Source organism: Biomphalaria glabrata, chromosome 4, assembly GCF_947242115.1.
Source record: "Biomphalaria glabrata chromosome 4, xgBioGlab47.1, whole genome shotgun sequence".
In the NCBI taxonomy this organism is placed as follows: Eukaryota; Metazoa; Mollusca; class Gastropoda; family Planorbidae; genus Biomphalaria; species Biomphalaria glabrata.
Window position 1 is genome coordinate 50,250,867 of NC_074714.1, and position 19,567 is coordinate 50,270,433.

The following is a 19,567-nucleotide window of genomic DNA, read 5'->3' on the forward strand; positions in this document are numbered from 1 at the left end:
CAAAAGTAGGATCTCATGTTTAGTTGACTATATTATATGAACAAAAGTAAGATCTCATGTTTAGTTGACTATATTATATGAACAAAAGTAAGATCTCATGTTTAGTTGACTATATTATATGTACAAAAGTAGGATCTTATGTTTAGTTGACTATATTATATGAACAAATGTAGGATCTTATGTTTAGTTGACTATATTATATGAACAAAAGTAAGATCTCATGTTTAGTTGACTATATTATATGAACAAAAGTAGGATCTTATGTTTAGTTGACTATATTATATGAACAAATGTAGGATCTCATGTTTAGTTGACTATTTTATATGAACAAATGTAGGATCTCATGTTTAGTTGACTATATTATATGAACAAAAGTAGGATCTTATGTTTAGTTGACTAAATTATATGAACAAATGTAGGATCTCATGTTTAGTTGACAATATTATATGAACAAATGTAGGATCTCATGTTTAGTTGACTATATTATATGAACAAAAGTAGGACCTCATGTTTAGTTGACTATATTATATGAACAAAAGTAGGATCTCATGTTTAGTCGACTATATTTTATGAACAAAAGTAGGACCTCATTTAACAAAAATGTATTATATTACTTACATTGAAAATAATTTTTTCCGTAGAAATGCAAAGGATTCTGTCTCTTTGTGGAATGACTGTCTTGGAGTACTTCAGACAGCTTTAGAACTTTCCCAGACCAGTGCCTGGAGGGAAGCTTCAAGTGAGGCAGAGATACTGCTTCTGATTGGTAATACATCTCAAACTCTTACATTTCATATTAAGCAGTCATTTCCAAATTGGTCTATAAAAACTTCAAAGGGGTTTACAGAAAACATTGTCAAGGGGTCTAGGGGACAAAAAGTTTGGGAACCACAGTTCTAGAGGATTATTGCAAGGACAAATGTTTAAGAAGATAAATGTAAGAATAAGTAAGCATAATGACTATTATTTCACTCTCCACTCCTCATTCTGTTTGGTTTGTTGTGTTATCATCCATCCATCCCAGTGGTGCTACAACCGATTGAGGCCTCTGGCCTGCGTCAACACATCCCTCCATTCATATTTCTCCTGGGCCTTTCTTCTCCACGCCTGTACCCCAAGTTTTTGTAGATCTGGCCCCACATCATCAATCCAATTGTTGTCTTGAAGGTATTGGTTTGGAACTGAACCTGCTGCCATCTCCTGCTATCATGAGGGAGGTTTGGGCTACAGAGATATAAGCTACTGACACTGATTTTTCTGATTTAGTTTTGATGGTGCACCCCTTCAAGTATTGTGGTAGAAAGGAATTTGAAAAGTTTTCAAACAATACATTGCATACTTGAGTTTTAAAGCTGACACAAAAAGCAACATTGACAGAGTTTTGTTACTTTACTTTCATTTTTAAAAATATGTTGTGTTATCATCCATCCATCCCTCCATTCAGATCTCTCCTGGGCCTTTCATCTCCATGCCCGAACCCCAAGCAGTTGTATATCTGCCCCCACATCATCAATCCATTGCATTCGGGGTCTGCCTTTTTGGTTGCCTGCCTTTTGGTTTTTGCATGTTGTGTTATAATGAATTATAATTTTAAAATGTGACTTTATACTATGAATTATAGCTGTTTCATGTTATAAGCTATGAATTGTAGGAAACATGTTTAGGGCGCGAACATCAACAGTCTATTCTTATTTTACTTTCTTATTAAATAACATATTTGAAATATTTTCGATTCATTTGAAATCTATTATTGTTTCAATATAAGGATTTTATTTGGCACACAGACAGATGGTGAAAAAAAAAACAAAAACAACTTTAATTGAAAACAGATTTTTTTTTATCAAGAATAGTCTTCGATACCAATTATTACTACTTTATGTTTAATTATTACCTCTGAGTATCAATGCTAATTTACAACTTATAAATAAATTGAATAGTGTCATTGTTTCAAATTTCTTTTAAACATAAATAATTTTAACAGGCAGATGTCAGAGAATGCTTGTATACCAGGACAAGTTCCAGGCATCAGCTGCTGTCAATACATTACTAGATGCCATCAAAACTTCTTACTTCAATGACCATGACCTCGGGTATGTATTTGGCTATGTTTCTCAGTAACTCCATTGGTTAATTTTTTGTTTTGGTTATTCCCCTTGCAGTTCCACAATCATAATTCAGATCTTTTTTTTATTAAATTGAGATTTGAAGTTTAATTGCAGGAATAAATTAATAAATAAAAGGTGATTCTGTATATTAAAATATTCTCTAGTTAGACTTTCATCTACTAACATTATGTAGTTTATTCATCCATCTCTACCCCTATGTATGTAAGGGCATTACTCCTCTAAAGATTACAAAGCCAAAAGGGGAGATAGTCTATCTTGTAAATTTCAGACCGTCCTTCCAGACTGAAAATTATTACTTCCTATGCGTCTCCATTGTTAATAAAGTCATGCATGTTAATTAGGTATCACATACGATTACATCAGCAATAAAGGGATAACATATGAATAGGTCCACCCTGTCTTAAAGTTAGGGTCAGTTTATGTTTGAATCATTGGGTCAGTTTAATGTTTGAATCATAGGGTCAGTTTAAAGTTTGAATCATAGGGTCAGTTTAATGTTTTAATCATAGGGTCACTTTAATGTTTTAATCATAGGGTCAGGTTAATGTTTTAATCATAGGGTCAGGTTAATGTTTGAATCATAGGGTCAGTTTAATGTTTGAATCATAGGGTCAGGTTAATGTTTGAATCCTAGGGTCAGGTTAATGTTTGAATCATAGGGTCAGTTTAATGTTTGAATCATAGAGTCAGGTTAATGTTTGAATCATAGGGTCAGTTTAATGTTTGAATCATAGGGTCAGGTTAATGTTTGAATCATAGGGTCAGGTTAATGTTTGAATCATAGGGCCAGTTTAATGTTTGAATCATAGGGTCAGGTTAATGTTTGAATCCTAGGGTCAGGTTAATGTTTGAATCAATCTGTTTTACACTGTTTGTTCTAAAAGATTTGTTAGAAGAATTTCAACAGGCTTATTTGTATTTTCTACAGCTTGATAAGACAGGCTTACCTTGAGATTGCCATGATCTACCTGTACAGTTCGGGCTTTATATCTGTCACTGATGGCAACATTTTGTGTAATAAAGTTCAAAAACCTGAAAGTGTGGATGTGAGCTCAACAATTCCAGACAAGAAGGTGAAGAGACAACAGGTGAGGGCTTCAATTCATTAGTTAGTGAAAATCAGTGCATAAGGAATATATTTTACACAGGTGAGGGCTGGTAATCATGTTAGTGAAAATCATTGCCCAAGGGAGATATTTTTCTGGTGATTTTTCCAAGGATGGCTGATTGGTTGTGTTCTGGACAGTAGTCTCGATGGTCACTGGTTTGAACCCTGACGTCTGCCATCCCTAAGGAGGTTTGGGCTGGGATATATAAATCATCAATTCTGAAGGAACAAAAATAAGTGTGAAAAAAAAAATGGCAGTATATATCATATATACCTATATATAGGTTAGGAAAATGAAATTAAACCCTGAAAAAAAAAATCCTTAAATAAATATTCACAACTAAAAACAGTGACACCAGCTGTGGAGTCATTAAATTTCTGCTTATTACTCAGAGTGTGAATTGTGCCCTCAAACCCTCCTCTCTCATCCCATTTTTTTTGTACAGAAAAGCAGACGTATATTTCTTTAAGCTCTATATATAAGGATTTTGTTTATTTTTCAAATTAAAATAAATTTTCATAGAATATAAAAAAAAAACATGAACACTATTAAAAGAAATAGAAGGAAAAACTGTTTTTCAACCAATCTATCTTGCCAGATCGAAAGATATATATATATATATATATATATATTTGTAAAAAAGTTATTTTTTACACTAAGAGTGTTGTTAAGCAAACATGCTAGCTCAAATTTCAACTAAAAGTAGCAAAACATGATTAAAATAGGCTTACAAAGATGTTTACCTTTGTTTACCTTTCTTTACCTATGTTTATAAGGAATTTGATGAAAAGGTAAAAAAAAACAATGTTCAATAATATTTTGGTTCATATTTGCAATGTTTTGGATTTTGCTTTGGTTTTATCAGTGAAATTGTTGAAATATCAATTTATTACCTTTTTAGCTGTTATTTCATTTGGCTGCTCTCAATTAAATATTTGTAAGGCATCCGATTTGGCTGTTCTATTTTATTTCCAGTGGTTACTTTTTTTTCTCACTTTGTACAAGTACACCATGAAATGTGATCTACTTATAAATTAATGTTAAAATATTGCCAAGACTTTTTAAATATCAATTATTAAAATAGTTGTTTCGTTCAATATTTTATTCTCCAATTTCTAAATTTAAAAAAAAAATTTTCTTTTACATCTTGCTTTTTTTTTTCACTCCAAAGTCCCGTATCTCTAGTGCAAGATCAGACAAATCAGAGAATGAGGACTCAGATAACAGGAGAGGTGCCTACCTAGCTTTGCGATGTGCTTGTATGACGTCTGCGGCTCAGAGGGCCAGAAATGTATTAGTGGGAGATTCAAGAGTGACTGTCCTTATTTCTGACAAGGCAGACTCTGTACCAGAGTTCTTTGCCCTTGACTTGTTGAGCAGCTATGTTCTGGGAGAAAAGAAACAAGTTTTCAAAAGTAAAAACTTTTTGTTTAGATTTATTATCTATTGCACTTTTGTTCAATTAAATGGAGCTCTTCAAATATCCCTTCACCCTTTATGAGAAGAATAGACATATCTAGAGTTGGTTATTTGCATAAAAGGGAAGGGACACAAAATCACGAAGATAACTCTTACCTCAAAACATCTGAGTTTGGAGCAAATTACTTAACCTTGAAAAAATTTGCATCCATCTTTTGAACAAGAATGATTAGAATGATATAAATATTCAATAGACAGTTTAATTTTTAAAATGTAATTTTGTTTAAAAGTCTGTTGATAGTGTTGGTTGTTGAGTCGTGGCTCCATGTCCAACTTACCCTTGCAAAACTTTACGTTCACATAAATATTGAATAAATCTTTACCAACATTTCTTTTACTAACAAATTAAAATTTGACTTTTATTGACTGATTGATAGCCTTTAATTTCACTGTAGTTATAAGTGTAGAAATACAAATGAAATAACAAGGTTTCAACCGATTTAAAAATATACTTCAAATACTGCTTTCATCGTATAATAAAAATGTGTGGTCTTATCCCTCTACTTTAACTCCATCTGACTTTCATCAGCCCTTCATCCCCTTTTTATCTATTTATCTGCATCAATCCAACTCAAAGGTTATATCAGAATTCTTCAACCAATACAAACATGTACACACTCCATAACAAAGGCTTTATGGCAACTCAAGTGAATGCTATTCTTTAAGACAACAATTTACTTTTGAATGATCAGGCTAGCCACTGTTACTTTCCCATAGAGAGGCCTGGTATTCATATAGAGTTTGAATAATTCATGTCTTCACTCTAACCTTACAATCAAGAGTATTGTGTCTTCACTCTAACCTTACAATCAAGAGTATTGTGTCTTCACTCTAACCTTACAACCAAGAGTATTGTGTAGGACTCCCAGAACATTTACTATCATCTCTCTCATCTGTCCCTTGCCTTTCGTCCTAGGGCTGCTGTGACAGTTCGCGTAACCAAATCCCTCCACTTTTCCTGGTCAGCAGCTATTCTTAGCAGGAAATCGCGAAAGAGACTGGTCTATTTTTTTATATTATCCTTTTGATGACTTTTGATAGTGAGTGATGTCTTACAATATGGCCAAACATGATCCAGGTTTCCTCTCTTTACAGTATTGAAGAGTTCCTCCTTTTTGCCCATACTACCTGCTTAAAATAAGTGAAAATAAATATGCCACATTTTAAATTATCTATGTCCACCCACATTTCCATCTTCTTGTGACTTGTTTAAAAATGATTGTTAACTAAACATATTGCTTCCTGATGACCTAAAGTACAGAAGTTATGAATCCAGATTTCAAGCTATCAAAGAAATGGAAAAGAAGCTCTTTTGATTTTTGAGTTTTCAATATATTTCTAAAGTCAAATCTCTTTACTTGTATCTATGAAATGTTCAAAACATTCATTGCTACAACAGTTCATTTAAAATGTTTTTGGATGTAGACATTAGAGTAAGAAATATAAAGGAGAAGTGATACACAAGATACCACCAAGACCTATAAACCTATTGCAAACATTATTTTAGACTTTTTGTTTGTTTACTAATATTAATATAACAGAGGACATTTTACTGCAATGAGCATCTCAATATCTGAACTTTGTTTCAGTAAGTTGGACATCTGACTTTAATTAAGCTGGTCATCTGGTCCTGGGCTCATTAGGTCTCATCATCAATTATTAACAAATGTTTCTCTTCCTTGTGTTTTCCTGAAAGTCAAAAACTTTATGAATGAAAGAAAATGTTGTATTATTGGTTATATATTGCATTGTAGACACTTGTTAGGCTATTATTTAAGACCTAATCAAAGTTCATTTTGTTCAATGCATCAAAAAGATGAAATAGAGGAAGAGTTATCCACCATGATTGAAGCGCAGGAGGTCAAAGTTCAGGAAACATATGAAGAACAAGTAAACAGAGCGAGGGTGGAAACCAAAGATTTAAGTTGGATACATTTACTAGGTGAGAATATAGGAGTGTAGCCTGGTATGTAAATGTATATCCTTAACGAGCCAATGGGGCTATACAATTTTCTTGACTGCCTAAAGCATCAACTATGCCAGTTGTCATGGATGAATGTGTGTATATTCTATTTTTATTGTCAGTTAGAATGTATACATGAATGTGTTCATTTTTCATGATATCAGTAGCCAGTGTGTGATTTATGCTATCAAGATTAATAATGTTTTGTCTTCGAGTTTTGTAATTACAGGTGAACCCAGAAACACCTAGACATGTCTAATGTACTTTCTATCGAGCTAGATAGAGTAAAAAGCTGTAACAACTAAAGCATCAAAGCCCAGCCAGTTACCCTGGAATTCCTTCTGGCAGTTTTCTATAGGAAGGATCTGTTCCTCAGCCAATGTCTTCTTTTTTTTTTTCTATAGCGATGCTTTCCAGTCATGTGTCCATCTGATCACATTGGGTGCTCCGTTTCTGGTCATGTTTGTTAGTGGCTAAGTCATCTCAGTAAATTCTGCTTTAAATCTTCTTTGAAAAAGTCCCAATAAACTATTATCACTTGGTGGTGGGCTGACGAAGACTTATGTCGTCATAGTTCAGGTTGCAGTTTCAGGATAAATTGTTATATTATTTGTTGTACTATTTTTGCTCTTCAGTGAAACATGTTTCTGCTTTCATTGCTCAGGTTATCAGTCTATCTTGCAACGTTTGATGAACACATCAACCTGCAGTCTTTTTGATCAGAAGAAAGAAACTAGAACTACTGGAAATAAAAATGAAGAGGAGACTGTGTCTGAAAAGCAGCCCATGAACCCTTCCCAGAATGCTTTTGGCATAAACTACAATGTGATCAGATACATGCTGAATTCAGGTAGATGAACATTCATTTAATGTGGGTACTTTACCATGGATGTGATGAATGATTATTTACTGTGGGTATTTTTACCTTGACCATTTAGTATGGGTACTTTACCACTGAGGTGGTGAAAGATCATTTAATGTGGGTACTTAACTATTGATGTGGTGAAACATTTCATTTAGTGTGGGTACTTTACTAAGATCATTTAGTGTGGGTACTTTATGAAGATCATTTAGTGTGGGTACTTTACTAAGATCATTTAGTGTGGGTACTTTACCAAGATCATTGAGTGTGGGTGCTTTACTAAGATCATTGAGCGTGGGTACTTTACCAAGATCATTGAGCGTGGGTACTTTACCAAGATCATTTAGTGTGGGTACTTTACCAAGATCATTTAGTGTGAGTACTTTACTAAGATCATTTAGTGTGGGTACTTTATCAAGATCATTGAGTGTGGGTACTTTACCATTGATGTTATAAAAGATCATTTAGTGTGGTTTCTTTCAGTCAGATACAGTGAAAAATGATTTATTGTCTATTCTGAAAAGATAGATACCGTGAACAGGGACTTAGATCATGAAGTTGACCTAAAATAGATACAACAATTTATTTTTATATTTCTTTATAACTATTCTACACCAGAAGATGATTTTAATGTAATATATTTTATATAAAACACAGCTAACTACTAGATTAAAGTAAAGAATATCCGATTGAACACTAATTAGATGATCAAATCAATACATCTTTACACTAAAACTTTTATCATTAAATCACCTAGCTGAAATCTCTGTGACTGGATTTGATCCTAAGGCTAAAGGGGCCTCATAAATTACCAAAAAAAATAATTTTTTTTAACTGCATTTTGCAGCAATTTGTTTTACATGGTTTTAATGTTCCTTCAGAGTTAAAGATTACAACATTCTACCCTAAGGAATAAAGAGGAGCAGCGTTGAACCATTAAGACAGCAGTTCAGAGCACATTCTTCCCACAGTGATATGCCCTAGCTGCTGGACCACCTAACTGCAAAGGCAGGATGCTAATGGGTCCTCCATTGCCAATTAACACAGCATTCCAACATTCCATAGTTTGGGTCAGCTCAGAGCAACCATTTTTCACTAGAAAGGAATTAATCACTCATACTCTTTAAAATATTGGTCTCTTTTTATGTTTGAAAAAAAATGTTACTTTAGTCTTATACATTTAATAATCAAAATATTATCATTCTGTATTTGTCTGTCTCCTTGCCTACAGGTGTGTGGTCATTGAGACTGACACAGCTGCACAAATGTTTGACCACAAGTCTCAGAAACTATGCATCTGAGTGCAGCAGTCCATTCCCACCTGCAAATCTGAGTCAGATTCCCATTGCACCGCCAGAGGTGAACTCTAAGTCCAAATCTTACTACCTGCTGCCTGCCAGTAAAGATGACCATCAAAGTTACCCTAATTCAATAAGTGTGAGTCCATTAGTTACCAAAACATATTTGACTTGAATTACTTTTGTAAGTCTTGATAATCACTAACCATTCACAATTAGGAAAAGGTCACCTAATTAATTGAGCTACACTTGCCTAATGAGCTGGATATACGTATTTAGTCTTGCAATATGAAAACAAAACTCCCATATGTTACATCAAGTATAGGCTTTCAGAGCACATAGAAATATCTTGACTAAATCTCATTTTCTTAAAATCTTTGGCTTCATCAAATTAATAATGCCTGTTCAAGGGCACGGCGTGGTGGCTGAGCAGTAAGGCATTTGGCTTCCGAACCGGGGGTCTCGGATTTGAATCCTGGTGAAGACTGGGATTTTTACTTTTGGGATCTTTAGGGTGCCTCTCGAGTCCACCCAGTTCTAATGGGTGCCTGACATTAGTTGGGGAAAGTAAAGGTGGTTGGTCGTTGTGCTGGCCACATGACATCCTTGTTAACTGTGAACTACAGAAAAGATGACTTTGACATCATCTGCCCCATAGATCATTAGGTCTGAAAGGTGAACTTTACTTTTTCATGAAGTTGTAGCTGTAGTGTCCTAGTCCATAGAGCTTATCAACAAATAAATAATAAAAATGCTTGTCTTTAAGTCTGAAGAGTAAAGAGTGCAGTATTTCACAAGGCTATGCAGTCTTAGCTTTGAGCTGCATGCCACATCCAGCACAGACATAACCCTTGTCTCCTGCTGAGTGTTTTTAAAGTTTGGCTTGCGCAGGCCAATACCACTCTATACACTAAATGTCATTCAAGGTGCATGGAAGTCTAAGATAGGTGTGAACAGCAGATAGTCTTAGCTTTTATTTCAGAGTTTCCATCTCCTAGACTGGTAGCCGACCAAGCCTGCGGAGCCACGTCTGCAGAGAGGCTGAATTGTTTCTGGCGACCATCTTTACTATACATTTTGATACAGCAAGATACTTTTTACTTTTAAACCTAATACTTACTTCTTATTAGTTTAATAACCAAATGTCTACCTTGAAATGATGATCAGTTCACTGCAATATTTACATTTAGTTCATTTACAGACTGACGAAACCCTACATTTCTAGCCATATCCAAACGATTACATTTCTGTTGTTGGTATCCAAAAAATAAAATGTATATAGCGCTACTTTCATGCTTATAGCATGCTCAGTAATTCTTTGACTATTTGTTGTTGTTTTGGTTCTTGTATTGTCTTGGCCAATGAATAATTGTACAAAGTCTCATCTTGATCTTAGAATGGGTGTGGAAGAAATGATGTGTTCAAACTTTGTACCAGACAGTGAGAAAGAGTGGAATGATATAAACTTTGTAAAAAAAAGGGAAACAAAGCACTTTTCCTACACTCTTTCTTAAGTTCCAACAATTCTCAACATTAATTTTTCTACAATCTTTTACACTTGAAATTAAGTCCTTAATTGAGTATCTACCTTTCTGGTTCAAAATTTATTATTTCTGACCTGTTCTTAAAATTTTAATCAGGTTAAATGTATTTGCATAAGTAACTTTGTTTCTTAAATCTATGTAGTCAGCAGTGCCACTTCCCCCAACTTCAAACCTGAATGTGTACAAGCCCCCAGACAGAGTGTCAGGCCTTGGGGTGGACATGGAGTTGTCAGTTCAGTGGTTTTACCCCAGCATGGTTGAGGTCAGCCCGATCTCCTCAACTGACCAAGTGCCTCCTGAAACACAGGTCTTACTTCTCCATGCTCTACTAAAAAAAGGATCATTCAGCCTGTCACCTGACCCTGGCATTGTGTGGTTGTCACTACAGAGAGTCACTGAACTTCATGACAAGTAAGTCAAGTTTAGTGTCTTTTTGTTCATGGTAAATGACCCTAATTTTTGTTCTATGTTTGTACATGGTGACCATAAGTCACATCCTCTATTTTTTCCAAGGAGATCACAAGTGTAATATTTAAAAAAACCTTTTCATTATATCTTATGCACAAGGTGACCATAAATCTTTTTTTTTTTTTTTTTTTTTTTTTACAAAAAAATCTTGTCTTATAAAAGGGGAAGGTTAAGGTACCCCTTTCTTGTGATCTACAGGAGCAGGTGATGTAAAGCTGATCCAATGGCCTTTACTTCCCCAATGTAAGTCAGGTACCCATTAGAGTCGGGCAGACTCAGGGGCATTCCTAAACATCCAGAAGCTCTAAAACCACTTCTTCACCGGGATTTGAACTCAACCACCTTGTGTACAGAAACCAAGCACTCTACCACTCAGTCACAACAACCCTTGGCCATCACGCCTCATCATTGTCTTATAAGTTGTTCATTGTCTTATAAGTTGTTCATTGTCTTATAAGGTGTTCATTGTCTTATAAGGGGTTCATTGTCTTATAAGGTGTTCATTGTCTTATAAGGTGTTCATTGTCTTATAAGGTGTTCATTGTCTTATATGGTGTTCATTGTCTTATAAGTTGTTCATTGTCTTATAAGGTGTTCATTGTCTTATAAGTTGTTCATTGTCTTATATGGTGTTGTCTTATAAGTTGTTCATTGTCTTATAAGTTGTTCATTGTCTTATAAGGGGTTCATTGTCTTATAAGGTGTTCATTGTCTTATAAGGTGTTCATTGTCTTATATGGTGTTCATTGTCTTATAAGGTGTTCATTGTCTTATAAGGTGTTCATTGTCTTATAAGGTGTTCATTGTCTTATAAGGGGTGCATTGTCTTATAAGGGGTGCATTGTCTTATAAGGGGTGCATTGTCTTATAAGGTGTTCATGATGATTTGTCCTTATCATTAAAAATTTATTTAATGCTACATTGTAGCTTGCTAATGCTGAATGAGTTGGCGTATTCATTATTTCTGTAATGATGGGATCGTGTGGTCAAGACAGTGGTGGAAAAAAAAGTTGCAACAGTCGTTCTTCATCACCTTAATGCAAGAGATACTAGTTTAAAGACTGAACTTAAACAAAAATAGTTTTTAATTAAATACAAAGCATTTATTTTAGATCTTGGACTCACTATATAATGATGAAGACACTTCATAAATCAACAATACAATTTAATTTTAATATATTTACAGCAGTCACTGAGGCCGTGAAATATTTAATGTTTCTACTCTCCCCCAATCTATGTTGTTTCCCTTGCTAGAACCATCGAATCTATTTTAGCACATATGGACTCTTCCTAATGTCCTCTTAGTTTAAACTAACTTTTATACAATTGTCAACTATGGCCTTGCTGCATAATAACTCTATGTTTCTGAAAAAACGGTACACTAGGGACAAACCCTGACCTTGATGCATACAGTACGTAACAATTTCATTGAATATTCGAATTAAATTAAAATTAAAAAAATAGATTAACTGATTGTTTGAGAATGTTATAGTGCCTATTAAAAAATGTTGATTAGATAAGATAAGATAATTTTATTGATCCAATCAAATGGAAATTCAGTTTGACTACAATTGATACTTAACAAAAGAACGTTTGGTTTAAAAATCTAATTTTATTTCCCCTTGAAGACTTGTACTGCTTGTTCAAAAAGCTGAGATTTCATTGGAAGATATTGGAAAGGAGACAACTCCATCAGTCTCACAAGGTCAGGCCAAAACTAAGAAATCTCAACGTGGCAAAGCTGCTTCACCAAAAGTTTCTAAGGATGAAGAACTTGAGGTATCTTGGATGTGAAAGATTTGCATGTGTGTGTGTTCAAAGTACAAACCAATAATTTTTTTTCATCAGATATTATTATTATTATTATTACACAATGCTATTTAATTCTGCATGATCTTGGTAATGTTAAGATATAGTTATGTTATATATAATGAGCTAATTTTTCTTTTTTATTTCCCTAAAAGCCTATAATTGTGTTATACCATTCTAGGTCTCTTCTTTTCAAATAATAAACATTATCTTCTCCTTAGAATCTGCTAAAGGAGTGTGTCTTTGATATCTATCAGTTGTTCACTAAAAGTCCAAATGATGAAGTGCCACAAGAGGTAAGAACGGCCATATTGAAATATTAGTGAGAATGTATTTAGAATGTACACCAACACTGGCATTAAAGTCTCCATTTATAAAGAGGTGCTCGGACTTTGGAATACCTTTAATTACGTCCTCTAGTGCTTGAAAGAATCTGTCTTTGTCCTCTTCCGGTGCAGCAAGGGTTGGTGAGTAAGCACAGATTATATTAACTTTGCCTTGCGGTGATGCAAATTTCATGGTATTTATTTAGAAACAAATAGTTTAAAAAATTGATACACTTTAATTGTTAATTTATCAAATATTGTTATCTCCCTTTACTGGGATACAAATTATCATAAATACTTTTTAGTAGTTTAGTGATATCGTACATATCTTCATTAGCAAGTTATTTTATTTCCCTTGATGAAGAGCATAATTTTTAAGAAGTTTTTAATGGTGTTGCCAATACTTTTGACAGATACCATTTGAAGTAAGCAAAGCTAACATCAAGGCACTGGAGAGTATATTTGACCTCAGTTTGGGAATGACCATTAAAGCTTCTGACCTCCTTCTCTGGCTAACAAGTCTCTTACGGCAGTCATAGATTTAATGAGAGGTAAAAAATACAACAGCAGATATTATTTGAGCAGAATGGCTATAAATATTTCTGGTTTCTAGAGGCTATACAGATGACATTAAAAGAATTAATAATAAACATAAAGATGCGATTAGGATTATTGGTGTATGAAATCATTTTCTTACAAATTTATATTTTGATCTAAAGAAAAGATGGTGTTTTTATTTTAAATTCACACACCGACTTAGGCTGTGTTATAAATCTGTTATTACTAGAACATTTCATTACAACAAAACTCATTTTAAATGATTTGTGATAGTATTTTGTACTAATGTGTTCTGAATGCTAGAAATAGTTTCTGTGATATGATGTCCAATTTATTTTTCTATGAGATTCTTTTTGCAAGAGCAGGAATGTTAATGATTATATTGCATTCAATGAAATAAACATTCATCCTCATCCATTTTTTTTTTATAAAAGTTTTATTTTATTTATTAAAAAGAATTTGTTTCAATTATTTCTACACTGCACTATAAAATTGTGAAAAATAATTTAACAATTTAAGTTATGATAACTCGAGTTATATATTATTTTAATACAGTTATAAAATAAAGTCTATATTTAAAAAACAAAGGTATTAAAAAAATATATGAAACATTAAAATTTATTTTTAATTAGTTTTACTAAGGAAACGAGGGAAAAAATTGTGTGTGGGGGGGGGGGGAGTAATGTTATTGAATTATATAAGAAAATAAAACTAAGCACATATAAATATTTTCAAATGAAATCTATGTTCAGCTGATTATTTTGGATTTTATTTTTTTAGGATGTTGTTTGTTATAGCACTTGTAAAATGTTAAAATTGATGACTGTAATGCAATCAACATATCAAAGGAATAATCTACTTCCATCCACTATGCCAATACTTTATTCTGTGATTGCATTCTTCAATGTTAATCTAAGATTTGAACATATTTATTAATTTGAATTGCATTGCATTGAATTTTATGTTTCGGCCTTGAATTATGACAATTTGAGACATTTACCTTGTTATTACTTTGTTTGAAAATGTGTAATGTTGACTTTGTAAACCAAATTTTTATTTGGTTTGGACTAAAATATATCTAGAAATAAAATTCAAATTGCTTCAATGTCTATTGAAATACAATAAATATAAAACAAAACAGAGTCTGGTGTCAAGTTTCTTGGCTGAAATGAACAAATTTAATTACACTTTATTTTACATGTTCAATGAACCAAACTAAGGATAAAAAAAACAGCACAACATTCTTACCAACACTTTTAAATCAAGACAATTTATTATGATATAGTGGTAGCCACATTGATACACCTTAAATAATCACTTTTATAAGATCACTTGCTTTGTACATACACACACATACATAACTGTGTTCCATTGGTTTATGCTTGTTATCGAAGGCACTCTATCAGCATCTGGCCGTCTTCTTTAGGCGACTTTAAATCTTTCCAAAGTAGATAATTGTTGGCTAAAAAAATATTTATAAAAGAATTTTAAACAAAATAAGTAAATACACTAGGATTTATAAATAAATATTGTTTCAAATAAAAACAAAATATTTTTTTTTGAAAGAAATTTTAACTTTCGCTAATTAAACAATAGGAAAAGTTCAAGTTTCAATAAATGAAACTAAAAAATGTGATGATATAAAAACAAGGACGTTATCTTTGATATGGAAAAGTCCCACAGGATATGAGATACATACCAGCTTGCTAAAGCTACATACCTATTTTCTGGCATTCTACTAATGGCCTTATGCCTTTCGTCTTGAAAGCCTTTTTGTATAGACTTATAAACAGAATCACTATAGTAATATCATATTCTGACCATTGGTAAAATATTCAATTTAGAAATTAATTTCTTAGAGAAATAAAGCTGAATTTTTGTTTCTAAAATTGTTCTTACCTTCTTCGTCTAATCTGTAACAATATGAAACAAGACTACTGTGGAACATACTGTGATGACCGTTGTTGACAGAAGAAAGGCACTTCATACATGGCAGGAGCACATCATAGCCAACTACCTGACCACTGAAGTAAATATCAAACATCATGAAGTTATGATTATTAATATAGTCATGCAACTTTGTTGTGCATTATAATAATAAGGCTTGTCTTTGAGTGCAAAGATTAATGAGGAATGCAGTATTTCCCGTGGCTACACAGCCCCAACTGTGACCTATATATTTTGCCACAACCAAGGCAAACAGTTATAGTTACTATGGAAATGATGAATATCCATGATCCTGGATTAATGGTAATGTATAGTCAGAATTTATCTAATCCAGTAAGATTTTTTATCCTTCTGAAAGACACCATGGACAACAATGTAGTCTTGAGATGTCTTAAATTTAATGCAAATGAAATCTTTAGCAGTTTAAAATGACCAACTTAACTTAGAGAATGAAGAGAAAAACAAAAGCAGAGTGTTAACATTACAAATAAGAGAAAAATCACCACCAAGCCTCAGAAACAGACAATGAAATTAGATCAAATTAGATAAATTAAGGAAATTATAATTTGATTAAAACTATCTTTTCAGCTATGAAACCCTTCATTGGCAACAAAGCTTTTTTAAAAAGTTGATTACAGGAGCAAATTTAGTGAATGAAGTTTAGAATACAATAGTGATGATTGTGTAAAAATGATACAATATCTATTTAATAATAAAAGTTTTTAAGTACTAATTTCATTGCTAATAATCAGCTGTGAAATACTTACCAACATAAACAGGCAATACTTTGTACTTTACACTTGCAGCTATTGGCTGTATAGACTTCAGGTACTAGACCTACAGCACTTGATACAAACAAAGTAGAATTTAACACCTTTTATAGTTTCAAAACATTTTTATAGGCTACAAATTTTTTTTTTTACATAAAATTTTTTTCTTTAAATATTAGGTTTCTTTAGTTTCAACAAAACAACAAATTTGTAAAAGAAATTATCCTTGTGTTCTTTTGTCAACTACAACAGAAAGAAGAGAATTTTAAAACAATTACAGATGTTTCCTAGCAAGTTAATTATAATAACATTTTCTAAAAGAAGGTATTTATTATGAAAATCAAATTCAGTTACTGTTTTTGAAATACATTTTATGAACTGACAATTTTTCTGTAGTAAAAAAAATGTAAAAAAATTTAAAAATTATGGGGAAAAACATACTTCCTGTCAAACTTATCCGTTGAAAAAAGCTCTGTCTTCCCATCAGCCACTAGCACGGCTAGCATACCTCGTCGACTCAATGTTTCTCCGCAGACTTTACAGTCCAAAACGTACACCACTTTTCTACCAAAGTTTTGATTTAAATTTGTGAGAACCATCGTCTTTTGCAAAATAAATATTGTCAATGCTGATTGGTTTAAATGAGAATCTTGTGTATCTTTCTAGATCAACTCTGATGTCAGTGTCTATTAATAGATTAGAAATGGAATAAAAATGAAAGAGTGTAAAAATATTGTTGTAATGTCAAAACAATAGTAAAAACAATAGCGGGATATGTGGGGCTGAGTGGCATAAAACGCTTGCCTATTTGTCACGCAGCTCAAGTTCAAATACCAACTTGACCTGAGTTGTGTTTGCTGAGTGCCGATTACAAACCTTCTAGATATCCCCTCCCCGCACGTCTACATAAGAGTTTGGATCAGAGTGCACTGAGAATGCTTTAGCATGAAAGATGTTCAGTAATAGTAATTCAAAATAATTCAAAGCAGCAAAAAAAGTTTACTAATATATACAAAGAAATCTTGTCAAGAGTTTTTAAATAATAAAAAGCTCATCAAAATTTTCTTTAAAAAATCATAACATCACCACAAAAAATCCTGCAACTAAAACAGCATTTTCCAGCACAGAGCCAGTTGTAATACAAATATTTATCAATAACAACAACAACTTTGAAACACTAAAAAATCTCTAAACATTATGAGAGAGAAATTCGTTGTGATAATTGAAAAAAAAAAAGGTTAAAAACTTAAAATATTCTTAAATGGAGTTGCCTAAAAAATGGTTTAAATATGACACTTTTGTTATAGCTGATGTATCCCATTGTTCTTCTCAATTGGTAGGACGGAGTAAATTGTTATCTTAACTGTCTCCTTTTCTATAAAAATGACATCATTGCTTTCTTTACTTATGTAAGAGTTTTATGTCCTAATTGGTGATGGGTGGTGGGCTCTAAAATTTAACTTAAGTATTAGAAGCATAAGCAATTTAAATTATTTATTAGCTAAAAATCTTGAATCATATTAAATGTTCAGCCAAAATCCAACCTTCGCAAAGTATTGTCAAGAAGGTGGTTATGTGGAGGGGAGCAACTGGTCAGTGTGGTCATACTTTCAGCAAATGTTGATAATTGTGTAGTGAGTAGGATTCAGAAATGTCCTTCACATTCGAACCCACCAACCCCTCAAACTCAAACCTTGTAATAAGTTGTAATTCTAGATATAAAAATATATAAATAAATTTCTGACTGTTCAGTATTACTAGTTTTAGTATAAAATATTAATAATGTAATGTAATATGTCTTTGATCTAGTGTAATATTAGCTGACAAAATATCAATAGTAATAATATAATAATACTAGAAAATTGTAACAAGTATAGTGTTGTACTATAACACTACATCTTGATCTGATCTGTCTAGATTCCCCTAGTCTAGATATCTAGCCTTAGACTGGAATTTAATAGAATGGCGTCAATACGACTAGAATTCTGAGTCAAGAATCTAGTCAAAGTCACTTTTTAGTCTAGTCAAGATCTATTATCTAGATTATTTATTATTTATTACACTATAATTTAATTGGCTAAATAGGGTATACTTAAAGTCACTTAATAGTCTTATAGAATTTAAATTTAATGATCTCATTCTTATAATTTATAATCTAATTCTACGCTCGTCTATGCTACCACCCGACAGCCATCATATTAAATGATATTAGAATTATTAGATCTATATCTAAATTTATAGATAGAATCATAGATCTAGGCCTAGGCAGCTAGTTACCATATAATATTATTACTAGATTTAACTAGATCTAGATTAACTTAAATTATAGATCTATAATCTTTACCCTATGCCATGTCTAGATATCTCTAACTAGAGTGACTAGGACTAGGACTACTACTACTATTAGGACTAGGAGTCTAACTAGTCTTATTAAGAGTAAATTAGAGTAGTTTCTACTGAATTTAACTGTTAGACTAGACGATCTATGAAGCTTTTAGTTTTATCGTAAGATGAAATTTATATATCTTGATTTGTAATACCCTTTTTTTATAAACGAGAGGCTAATTTTCAAGTTCGTTACTCTTGTTTATTAAAATTAAAAGATAAAAACAACATAGACCTTTATTTTACCATGTTTGCTTTTAAAGTAGGCTTTCCCTAAGCTCCAACAACAAGAGCTATTTTTATCTACAAACAAAGCATCTGATTGGATGTTCCATGAAAGCAAAGAATAAATGCGTGCAACTTATTGGCTTGCAGCCATCCTTTTCGGGAATCACGCATGCCACGAGAACAACCACAATCCATTGCGAATATTTGGAAAAGTGTGTCGGAAGCACCGAAGCGTGAACCTTCATACGAGGAACCAAGAAAGTGTTAGTGTGTGTGTGTGTATTTTATGTGTTCCGATTTTGAAGACCAATAATCCCTTGGAATATTTTTTTATGACCGCCGTCTTTCAAGATGTCTGAACGGCGAAATAAAAAGGAAAAGGAAATTGCTATTGACTTCGAGAATCATTTACGAGGTAAGTTTATTTAATTATATCTGCATTTTTTTTATTTCACTTCTGTTTACATTTTTTTTTTTCACTCGAGTCAATACACTCAACTTCTCAAGTCTCAGTGAATGAATCTGTGTCTGAGCTAAATTCAAATAACCAGGCTGTGTGCTCTACAGCTAGTCTGCTGCGAACCCGCGGTCTTTTGTGTAAAGAACAAAGCAACCAAATGTGATGCGATATTTGATAATTCGTTAAATAAATCTAAAAGATAAGTAATAATCTATAAATCTATACTAGAGGTTAC

At 32.6% G+C, this 19,567-nt stretch overlaps 3 protein-coding genes across 11 annotated transcripts in view; 2 read left to right on the plus strand and 1 right to left on the minus strand.

Annotated features, from left to right (window-relative positions):
- The window catches only part of LOC106073515 (cilia- and flagella-associated protein 54-like), a 68,498-nt gene extending 53,814 nt beyond the window's left edge, over positions 1-14,684 (plus strand). For 6 of the 7 annotated variants that reach the window (XM_056027728.1, XM_056027723.1, XM_056027727.1 and 3 more), the window contains 12 exons: positions 642-766; positions 1,982-2,090; positions 3,055-3,214; positions 4,012-4,026; positions 4,407-4,650; positions 6,531-6,656; positions 7,342-7,527; positions 8,771-8,976; positions 10,524-10,792; positions 12,478-12,628; positions 12,880-12,954; positions 13,398-14,684. In XM_056027728.1, the coding sequence (XP_055883703.1) occupies positions 642-766; positions 1,982-2,090; positions 3,055-3,214; positions 4,012-4,026; positions 4,407-4,650; positions 6,531-6,656; positions 7,342-7,527; positions 8,771-8,976; positions 10,524-10,792; positions 12,478-12,628; positions 12,880-12,954; positions 13,398-13,523 (1,792 nt within the window). In that variant the 3' untranslated portion in view covers positions 13,524-14,684. The remainder of the gene's footprint in view (positions 1-641; positions 767-1,981; positions 2,091-3,054; positions 3,215-4,011; positions 4,027-4,406; positions 4,651-6,530; positions 6,657-7,341; positions 7,528-8,770; positions 8,977-10,523; positions 10,793-12,477; positions 12,629-12,879; positions 12,955-13,397) is intronic. The other variant, XM_056027726.1, reaches the window with a different exon arrangement.
- An 8-nt stretch (positions 14,685-14,692) lies between these two features.
- Positions 14,693-19,035, minus strand: LOC106073514 (protein FAM72A-like). 3 transcript variants are annotated; one of them, XM_056027741.1, is made up of 5 exons: positions 18,880-19,035; positions 16,701-16,945; positions 16,257-16,334; positions 15,442-15,566; positions 14,693-15,004 (listed from the first exon to the last, which is right to left on the minus strand). In XM_056027741.1, exons 2-5 carry the CDS (start codon positions 16,856-16,858, stop codon positions 14,928-14,930), a joined length of 438 nt encoding a protein of 145 aa, XP_055883716.1. In that variant the 5' UTR covers positions 16,859-16,945; positions 18,880-19,035; the 3' UTR covers positions 14,693-14,927. The 3 variants fall into 3 exon arrangements, with proteins under 3 accessions (XP_055883716.1, XP_055883717.1, XP_055883718.1); XM_056027742.1 differs by having other exon boundaries at positions 18,891-19,034; XM_056027743.1 differs by lacking the exon at positions 18,880-19,035 and adding an exon at positions 18,604-18,627.
- A 36-nt stretch (positions 19,036-19,071) lies between these two features.
- LOC106068426 (SLIT-ROBO Rho GTPase-activating protein 1-like) overlaps positions 19,072-19,567 on the plus strand; it is a 163,903-nt gene continuing 163,407 nt past the window's right edge. The window contains exon 1 of the mRNA XM_056027737.1: positions 19,072-19,287. Coding sequence (XP_055883712.1) covers positions 19,224-19,287 — 64 coding nt within the window. The 5' untranslated portion in view covers positions 19,072-19,223. The remainder of the gene's footprint in view (positions 19,288-19,567) is intronic.